Here is a 10637-nt window from a genome sequence, read left to right as displayed (position 1 = left end):
GCACACAGTTGTCTCTCTTCTCACAGATGGTGGAAACAGGGACCAGGACCTAGAGGAGTTTGTGGTCAGAACTATACCTTGCCCCCCTGATTCCATGGTCCCTAGGGAGGTTTAATGCTTAAGATTACAACACAAGGAGAGAGTGATTCGAAGTTCCCACTGTGGCCCGGTGGGGCAGGCAGCATCTCTGGAGTCTGGAGCACAGGTTTAATCCCTGGCCCAGCACAGTGGGTTAAGGGTCTGGCATTGCCCCAGCTGTGGCTTAGGTTGCGGCTTTGGCTGGGATCTGATCCCTGGCCTGGGAACCCCTATGCCTTGGGGCGGCCGAAAAAGAAGGAAAGAGATTTGGCAGAGGGTTCCGAGGCTCTGAAGCAAACACGCTTCCCCTCCCCATGCCGTCGCCTCCTCAGATGCCTCCCCCTGGCTAGATATGGGACAAGGATCCTGGCAGCTGTTGGAGTCTTGGCTGCTCCCAGAGTCTGGCATGCCGAAATCTCCCTACCCTTGCATGCTGGAAAAATTAATTTAAAAAAGAAAACTCCATTTGCCTCTGGGTAGGTCTTATTCATAATGGGATCATCTTCTTTGGCCTCAAAATTGCCGGTGATTTGAATCGGTTGGTAGAAGCATATAGCAGCTTGACCGCATGTAGGGGTCAAGAAGCTGTGATATACCCAAGGTTGCAGCAGGGCCTGTCTGAGACTAGTACCTGCATTTTCTTACTACTCCAGTGCCCTTTGCTGAATTTCCCTCAGGCCAGTGGGACAAGATTGTCAAATATTATCCAGCCTGTTTTTAAAAGGGTTTTATTTCTCAATAAAAACACGATGTAGGCAGAGCCTCCTTGCCTGCCTGCTTGCATCTCTCCAAGCGTCCTATCTTAAATCTGTTTCTTGCCTTAAAAAAAAAAAAGAAAGAAAGAAAAGGACACTACTTTTTTTTTTTTTTTTTTTTTTTTTGGCAATGCAGCACAAAAAATGCCAAGGAAATGGTGCCTTTCAAAGCACAGTGTGTCCTCCCATAAAAAGGAATGAATGAGGAGTTCCCATCGTGGCGCAGTGGTTAACGAATCCGACTAGGAACCATGAGGTTGCAGGTTCGGTCCCTGCCCTTGCTCAGTGGGTTAATGATCCGGCGTTGCGTGTAGGTTGCAGATGTGGCTTGGATCCCACATTGCTGTGGCTCTGGCATAGGCCGGAGGCTACAGCTCCGATTTGACCCCTAGCCTGGGAACCTCCATATGCCGAGGGAGCAGCCCAAGAAACAGCAAAAAGACAAAAAAAAAAAAAAAAGGGAATGAATGAATGCCATTTGGAGCAACATGGATGGACCTAGAGAAGTGAAGGCAGTGAAAGACAAACGGCGTATGATATCATTTATATGTGGAATCTAAAAAAGGATACAAACCAACGTATTTGCAGAACAGAGACATATTCACAGACTTTGAGAAGAAACCTACGGTTATCCAAGGGGACAGGTTGGGGGTGAGGTGGGCTGGGAGGTTTGAGACTGGCATATGCACACTGTGGTATATGGAATGACTGGCCAACAGGGACCTGCTGAATGGCACAGGGAACTCTACCCAATATTCTGTGATAATCTTTATGGGAAAAGAATGTGAAAAAGAATGGATGTGTACACATGTATAACTGAATCACTTTGTTGTACAGTAAAAATTATCACCACATTGTAAATCAACTGTACTTCAAAAAGAACTTTAAAAAATGAAAGAAAAAAAAGGGACAGTGCTTCCTGGAAAGTTTAATTGTTCTTCTATGCTCTTTAACTTTCACTCCTCTCCCCCGACTCTGCTTGAAACCATTTTCCTCTCCTCTCTCTGTAAGTGTGTGATTGCAGGTGGTGATGGTGGGATTGTCCTAGGTTTCAGCCCTACTGAAAACCATTCTCCGCTGGATGTAATTTTCTTTTTCTTTTTAGGGCTGCACTCGCGGTATATGGAGGTTCCCAGGCTAGGGGTCCGGATCGGAGCTACAGCTGCCAGCCTGCCCACAGGAAGGACAAGTCCGAGCCTAGGTTTCTACCTTCACCGCAGCTCACGGGCAGTGCTGATCCTTAACCCACTGAGCGAGGCCAAAGATGGAGCCCGCATCCTCATAGATCCTAGGTGGGTTCATTAATGCTGAGCCACAGCGGGAACTCCAAGATACAAATTTATTGATGGTGGGGTGTTTTCACATTCTAGAGAGAACAAGGGGCCAAATGCTCAAAGAAGATGCTAAAAAATGGAATGAATGAGTAGATGGATGCAATATACCTTAGTTCAAACTTTTTCCGAGCAAACTTTTCCCTCCATGAGCAAAGGACACGCTTATAGCCTCAGCGCTAGCCCAGTGATTGGCGTAGATTAGGCACTCATATTGGATGAATATGGTTTTTCGGAATATATGATGAGTGAAGAATTAATTACATCAGGGTCAGTAAGTGATGTAACACAATTTAGTCGGGCTGTTAAGTCTCATTAGTACCATCGGGCCTTCGTGGAGTGGGGGGGGGGGGGGTTGAAGACAGTTCTCACCATAACTGTTTCAGGAGAACTGAATAGAGCCCTTACTGGGGACTCAGAAGTCGGACTACCAGGGGGCGGGGCTTGGGGGGGCTGCGCGCGCAGTCTTGCCAGCTGCGGGTCAGGTGACTGCTTTTCCCTAACAACGGCTTGTTGTTAGCAACCCGGCGGTAGTCCGGCAGTGATCCAGGCAGATCTACCTGGGGGCGGGAAGCACCCGCCATGAATCCGCCAGCTTCTCTGGGGGTCCTGGAGGAGAAGAAGGAGGAGGAACATTTATCCACCCCGATTCTCGGGCCCTCCATACATTCTGATAACCCTCAGGAGCGGATCCAGGCCCGGCGCCTCCGCATCGCGGCGCGCCTGGAAGCTCGGAGGCGGTGAGCTGGGGTTTGGGCGGGTCCTGTCCAGGAGCGCCCAGGGTGCGGGTGACACGTTGCAGGAATGAAGGGTTGGTTTTCCCCGGGATAAGAGCTCCTGAAGTGTGAAGCCGGCGTTGTTTCTGATGAGATAGAAAACATTTCTATCGGAAGGTTGAAGCCAAGTAAGGAGTATGAGAACAATGAATGCACTAGTTTACTAGTCAGAGCCGAAAATAGTAATCCCTCCAGCACTTTCACTGAGAGCCTGCTCTGGCGCCAGGCACTGTGGCCATACACTGAAGACGCGGGAACTCGTGACAGGCCCGCGGAGGTCTTTCCTCCTTGCCACCCTGCCTGCCTGCCTGCCTTCCACAAGTAGTTACAGAGTGAACCTCAGCTATCACTTCTGTTGGTCTCAGTGGCTCCTCTGGTTGTGTGACACAAACCCTTTTTCCTGAAGGGGCTGAGACTGATAAGGATATGGTTCTCAGGCCGATGTTGCTGCACCTGTCCATTCCCAGATGCAGTGGCCTGTCTTAAGAGGGTTCCAAGAGGAACCTGTGTGAGCCCCTGAATTCCTGAATACCCCTGCTGTGTGACAGCGCTTATGCCTTGTCCTGCTGGTCAGGGTCAGCTGCCCTGCCAGGGTGGTGCTTCTCTTCTTGTCTTCTGGCCTTTGGACACAAGGGCCCCAACGTGGTGTGGCTGCAATCAGACAAAACTTTCCTTAAGGACACTGAAATTTGAATTTCATGTAATGTTCATATGTCACAAAATATCCTTCATATTTAGACTTTTTTCCCTAAAATTAATAAGCATCATATTTTAGAGCAGTTTTAGGTTTACTGAAAAATTGAGTGAGAAAGATGTAATAGTAGATGCCTACTTCCCCACCGAGTGCTCCATTTGCCACAGTCGATGGATCTTGATAAGTATATGACATGCATCCACCATGATTGTATTGTAGAGAATAGTTTCACTGCTCTAAAAATCCTCTGTGCTCTGCCTTTTCATCCTGATCTTTTTCTATTTTTATTTTTTTCCTTTTTTTTTTCCTTTTTTTTTTTTTTTTTTTTTTTTAGGGCTGCACCCAATACATATGCAAGTTCCCAGTCTAGGGGTCCAACTGGAGCTACAGCTGCCAGCCTACACCACAGCCACAGCACACAGGATCCAAACTATGTCTGTGACCTACACCACAGCTCACGGCAACGCCAGATCTCCAACTCACTGAGCGAGGCCAGAGATTGAACCTGCATCCTCATGGATCCCAATCCGGTTTGTTAACTGCTGAGCCACGAAGGGAACTTTTTTTAAACAAATATATGAAAATTTAAAAATCATTCTTCACTTGTGAGCCTCACAGAAACAGGTGGGTCAGGGAGTTCATTAGCTCAAGGTAGACTGCTAGTATCAGGATGGTTCCCGTCAGTGGGAAGATGTCGAGAGCCAGGTAGGTGGATGGGTGGATGGGTGCGGGGGGTGGCAGCTGCAGTGATTCGACAGTGGAATTACAGAAAAAAAAAAAGGGGGAAGGAAGAAGATGTAATAGCTCAGCGTGATGTTCCGTAGGAGGTCCGGATGGTCCTGATCTATTCAGATTATATTTTGACAGATCAGGAGACTTAACCCAGCCCCATGAGTGAGAAGGCTGTGTGAGGGTTTATTATCTGTTCCGCATAAATGTGAACTTCCTGATCCTTTTTCCTGATTGAGGTAGAAAATAATGCATTTGGCCCAGTCAATGGCCACATTCTACGTCCACACTAATCTGCCCTAGCACCACGCTTGCGTTGAGCTTGCTGTCATTGACAGTCATTGCCTTGGACTCATCCAGTTTGTGCAGGGGCCAGGCGAGTGAATTAAAAGGAGGTTTGTTAGGCACCACCATCCTTGAGATCCCAAAGGACGACACGCATCCCCACCATCCCCTGGTCTGCAGTACTGTTTTTTGAGGCACTTTTGGGGTGTCCATGTGACCTTCCGCAGGGTGATAATTCTTACCCGCAGGCTACGAATCTCTTGCGAGAACTCAAATTTCTAAGCATGTTAAGATCACTCTGCTTGTTCTTTGGGGAATGGTTCAGAGGAGCCAGAAGTGAAAGGAGGCCGGTTAAGTAGCAGTTGCCTTGGTCCAGGGGACGTTGGTCTGGACTAGTTAGTGGCAGTGTTTTGGAAATAAAGCGATGTGTTGCTGAACCAAATTGGGTCCACTTGCTCGTGGGCAGTAAAGCCAATCTCCCGACACCGGGCTGTGGTGAAGGAAAGTGCAGCATTTATTATAGGTGCCAAGCCGTCAGGGGAAGGTATTTATTTATTTCTTTATATTTGTCTTTTTGTTATTTCTTGGGCCGCTCCCACGGCATATGGAGGTTCCCAGGCTAGGGGTCGAATCGGAGCTGTAGCTGCCAGCGACACCAGAGCCACAGCAACGTAGGATCCACGCCTCGTCTTCGACCTACACCACAGCCGATGGCAACGCCAGATCCTTAACCCACTGAGCAAGGGCAGGGATCGAACCCGCAACCTCATGGTTCCTAGTCGGATTTGTTAACCACTGAGCCACGACGGGAACTCCGGGAAGGTTTTTAAAGACAGAATCAGGGAGGGGGTTTGTGATCGGCTTGTGGGCATTCTTCTGACTGGTTGGTGATGAAGTAACGGGGAGTCAGCATCATCAGCCTTCTGGGTCCAGCTGGTCTGGAGTCTGTGTGCTTGTGGGCAGCGTACACTTACCTTCTTCCACCTGGTGGGGGTTTCAGTACCTGCAAAACAGCTCAGGGGACATGGCTCAGAATATTATCTATAGCCTTTGAGGAGGAACTAAAGGTCCTTGACTTTGTTTCATGGCTAAACTATTATTATTTGGTGTTGTTTGACTGTGTCCCTTTCTTTCTGCGTTTTCCTCACGTCTCTGATTACCTTTATTCTTGGACTAAAGTTTTTCTGCAGAAAACAGACAGGCAGAGGACATGGGCGGGGTGGGAGTGGGGTGCTGTTCTGGGAAGGCCGCATAGACTCCTGCTCGGTTACAGACATACTCAGGATATATTTTGGAATCGAAATTGACCTGATTTACTGATTGGATATGCTGATGAAAGACAGAAAAGGCAAGCCTGGCTTAAACAGCTGGGCAGATAGAAGGTCGTGCCTTTTATTGAGATGGTTGAGTCGCGATGGGAGTCGTGAGGCAGGAGTTTGATTTTGTCCATATTAAGCAAAGTCAGGTTGTGCAAGACTTTACAATTGAGATGTCCACTAGGCAGCTGAGTATGGGTCTTAAACTCAGATGAGAATTCTGGATTCGTGATGTCAGTGCAAAGAGCCAGCAGCGTTATGATTCTATTTTAAACCAGAGGAGTGGATTAAATTACACTGGGGGGCGGGGGGGAGGAGAGAAAGGGATGAGAAAAGAGCTGTAAGGAAGCCCAGCACTTAGGAGCTGATGGAAGAGGAAGCGCTGACAAAGGAGACGGAGATGGGCCAGTGAGGCTGGTGGAAAAACGAATGACTAAGGTGCAGTGGTGTCCCTAGCAACGAACCGCCCGGAGCAGCTAATTGCGAAAACACAGATAATAACGACAGTCTGAAAAGAAAAGCAGACAGTGAACATTTTTCTTTCTTTTTTTTTAATGATTAATATTTTCATAATTTATTTCATATTTATAGCTTATATAATCATCGAACTCACTAAACTAGGCTTATGTATCTTCACGAAAGCTGAAATGTGAAGACGATACCTAATACAACGCACAAAGCCTAATAAAATACTTTGAGCATTAGACACAGTCAAATGTGAACATCTTTCTTTATTGAACTTTTTTTATATAACCATGCCAATAAACTTTTAACTTATCTTTTTAAATTATTAAAGTATAGTTGATTTGCAATATTCAATTTCTGCTGTACAGCAAAGTGACCCAGCCATATATATATACACACACACACATACATATACATACATTCTTTTTTTTTATACTATCTTCCATCTTGTTCTAACCCAAGAGTCTGCACACAGGTCTGTGTGCTGTACGGTAAGACCCCATTACTCATCTGTTCTAAATGCAATAGTTTACATCCACCAACCCCAAATGCCCCGCCCATCCCCTTCTCTCTCCCCTCCCCGCTAGGCAACAAATAAAAATAAAATTTACAGTACGAAGTGCAAAAGAAGCAATGAATGAGCACATATGTTTGGGGGAAAAAAAAGAGAAAAACATGAAGAAATGTTTCCAAAGGAGTGACTTCACAAGTTCTCCTGTGAGTTGTGTAGGGAATGACAGAATTGAAGTAACTCAAGTTCCTTTTCTCCGTGTTTCTAATAACTGGGCTCTTGTTTTTGTCGAATCCCTAATCTGTAGGGAGATGTCATATGTGAGGGGTTGTGGGTGTGCCCTGTGCTGAAGTGAGCAGGGACAGTCCTGACGCATTGTGCATATGCTCTTAAAACACACACACGTATGCAAATGAACTTGAATACAACATAAATAAGACTCACAGATAGAACAATCTTAGGGTTCCCAAGGGGGAAAGGGAGGGGGAGGGATAAATTAGGAATCTGGGATTAGCAGATACAAACTATTATATATAAAAGAAATAAACATCAAGGACCTACTGCAAAGCACAGGGAACCATACTCAACTTTTGTAATTACCTGTAAGGGATAGGAATCTAAAAGAGAATATGTGTGTATACACACACACACACACACACACACACACACAGAGTTATAGATATATATGAATGAATCACTTTGCTGTACACCTGAAACTAACACAACATTGTAAATCAACTATTCTTCAATAAAAATAAAGTTAAACAAAAAAACATACATGTAGCTGAGTCTGTGTGTATATCAGGGACCAACTGCATAATTCCTCAAGTTCCTTGTTCAAGGATAAGAAATAGAAAAGTATATTGAAAGCTATTTTTTTTTTTTGGTCTTTTTTTTTTACCTTTTCTATGGCCACTCCTGCAGCATATGGAGGTTCCCAGGCTAGGGGTCAAATCAGAGCTGTAGCTGCCAGCCTATGCCACAGCCACAGCAACGTGGGATCTGAACCGCATCTGAGAACTACACCACAGCTCATGGCAACGCCGGATCCTTAACCCACTGAGTGAGGCCAGGGATTGAACCCGCAACCTCATGGTTCCTAGTCGGATTCGTTAATCACTGAGCCAAGATGGGAATTCCTTGAAAGCCATTTTGAAGCTAACATATATATAATTCAAAACCAACAGTAACTATAGCAATTGTCTGGGACTAAGATTAACAAAAGATTTTTTTCAGAAAAGAGTGTTTTATGACTGACATGGTTTTGTTGCTGGCACAGGGTGCTAATAAAAAGTAGACTGACTTTTTAGTCAGTTGTATTGTTTTAAAATTAGCCTTGGGCTCCTTGATGGGCTGAGGTGCCACCGCCCTAACTGCCCAGGCCTTGGTATGTCAGGGAGGTAGAGTTTCAGAGAGGAGGCTGTTTACAGAATCAGCTGTCATAGAAATATAAAGAAGAGGACTAATAGCTAAAGCACCCCAAACTCTCAATCTCTGGCATCTCAATTCAAGTTTCAAATTCCTGAGAGATGTCACTTCTGGTTAAAGATGGAGTACATGCATTTACCTAGAATCTCTATCAAAAAACGACATATAAAGGAATTAAGCAAAAAAAAAAAAAAAAAAAGATGCAAACCCACAAAGTCAAGCAACGCAGGAGGACTCAAGAGCAACAACATTTTGGAAGCTGGGAAGTAGATGGGCAGATGGTAAATGGCTTAATTGATTCAAACGTATGGACACACCTACACTAGGAGTGAGGGAGGCTGAGAGCCCCCTTGATTTGCTCTGCAGTGTGTCTCCAAGAGACGAGGACACTGGCAGCATCGGGTATACCTGGATAGATGTGAAGAGGAAACTAACTAAGGAGAGTTGATTGGAGTTAATAAATGTCAAGAACCTTTCTCCCACTTTGCCCAGTAGAGCAGAGGTTTGGAAGAAATAAAACGAAGGCTCCGTGGTTTGGACGAGGCGAGGACATAGAACTAAAAGCAAGCGGGGGAGTTCCCATCATGGCTCAAGGGTAATGAACCTGACTAGTATCCATGAGGACTCGGGTTCGATCCCTGGCCTCACTCAGCAGGTTAAGGATCTGGCGTTGCCGTGAGCTATGGTATAGGTCACAGACGTGGCTCAGATCTGGCATTGCTGTGGCTGTGGTATAGGCTGGTAGCTATTTTAGTTCCTCAACCCCTAGCCTGGGGAACCTCCATGTGCCATGAGTGTGGCCCTAAAAAGCAAAAAAAAAAAAAGATCCTCAAAGAAAAAAACAAATGATATTGCAGCCATGAAACAAGAAGATAATGCTATTAAAATAACCCGGAAGTCAAAATAGAGCTCTTGGGAGTTGCCTTGTGGCACAGGGCTTTAAGGACCCAGTACTGTCACTGCAGTAGTTTTTGTCGCTGCTGTGGTGTGGGTTTGATCCTTGGCCCAGGAATTTCCACATGTCATGGGCTCGGCCAAAAACAAAAAATAGAGCTCTTGGAAATAAAAAATATGATTGAAATGGGAAATAGTAGACGGGTTGGAAGTAAAGTTGATAGAATTGGCTGGGAGATAGAGCAAAAAGGAAAAAAGATAGAAACTAGTAGAGAAAAAGATTTTTCTTTAAATTAGAGGCCTAGGCATTCCTGTCGTGGCTCAGTGGTTAATGAATCCGACTAGGAACCATGAGGTTGTGGGTTCGATCCCTGGCCTCGCTCAGTGGGTTGAGGATCCGACGTTGCCATGAGCTGTGGTGTAGGTCTCAGATGTGGCTCAGATCCTGTGTTGCTGTGGCTCTGGCGTAGGCTGGCAGCTGTAGCTTCCAATTCGACCCCTAGCCTGGGAACTGTGAGTGCGGCCCTGAAAAGCGGGAAAAAAAAAAAAAAAAAAAAAAATTAAAGGCCTAGCCTAAGAGATCTAGTATCTCATTTCCTAGATCCAGAAAGAAGAGCCAGAATAAGCAGAGGGGGAGGACATGATCACTGAAAGAATTCGAGAACATTCCTCAGAACTGAAGACCATGAGTTCCCTGACAGAGAGACACCGCCTGGCTGAAGATGGTCAGCACCATGGCCAACAGTAGACCCCACTCCTGCCCCCAGACCCGCCGCCCAGAACATTCAGAACGCAGAGGACGGAGAGAAGGGTCCCATGAGCTTCCAGAGTTAAAACAACTACGACCACCTCAAGGACAGCTGTCATGCATAAAGAAAGGATTAAGAAACAGGACGACACCTAGTTATTGCAAAAACCCTGGGCACCAGAGAACAAGGAGCAGCGCCCTCAAAATCCTAAAGGAAAATGATTTCCAACCTAAAGCTCTCAACCCGGCCGATCAACCAGTTAAGTGTCCATTTTTTAAATCCTGAGAAAGGCCTCTGGTCAGGGAGTGTAGGGTTCACAAAGGTGACAGCTCCCACTGAGGCCACGTGGGTGGCAGTAGGGGGGAAGCAGTTTCTCAAACAAGGGCTTCAGCTCAAACCCGAGGAGAGAAAATTCTGGGGCTCCACCTTGGGGGAGTATCCTCAGTCAGCGCCCAACGATAGAAATGCAGGATGTAAATTATTATTTTTGTGTAAATGTTAAAAACGTAAACACAACAGGCGAAATTAAATTTTGTGATTTCACTCACTAGATGAGCATAGTTTAATCTGTACTCAGTATAAATCATCTCGAGATGTTTTGCAGTTTTTGCTGAAAGTGGTGCCAT

At 45.9% G+C, this 10637-nt stretch overlaps 1 protein-coding gene across 2 annotated transcripts in view; it reads left to right on the top strand.

Moving 5' to 3' along the window:
- Positions 2664-10637, top strand: part of DRC1 (dynein regulatory complex subunit 1) — a 39900-nt gene continuing 31926 nt past the window's right edge. The window contains exons 1-2 of one of the 2 annotated variants that reach the window (XM_021087732.1): positions 2711-2904; positions 9864-10269. In XM_021087732.1, the coding sequence (XP_020943391.1) occupies positions 10229-10269 (41 nt within the window). In that variant the 5' untranslated portion in view covers positions 2711-2904; positions 9864-10228. Of the gene's footprint in view, positions 2905-9863; positions 10270-10637 lie in introns of both variants that reach the window. The other variant, XM_021087730.1, reaches the window with a different exon arrangement.

This window comes from Sus scrofa, chromosome 3 (assembly GCF_000003025.6).
Source record: "Sus scrofa isolate TJ Tabasco breed Duroc chromosome 3, Sscrofa11.1, whole genome shotgun sequence".
NCBI classification, from domain to species: domain Eukaryota; kingdom Metazoa; phylum Chordata; class Mammalia; order Artiodactyla; family Suidae; genus Sus; species Sus scrofa.
Note: the sequence above shows the minus strand (reverse complement) of the source record. Positions and strands in the feature narration are given on the sequence as shown.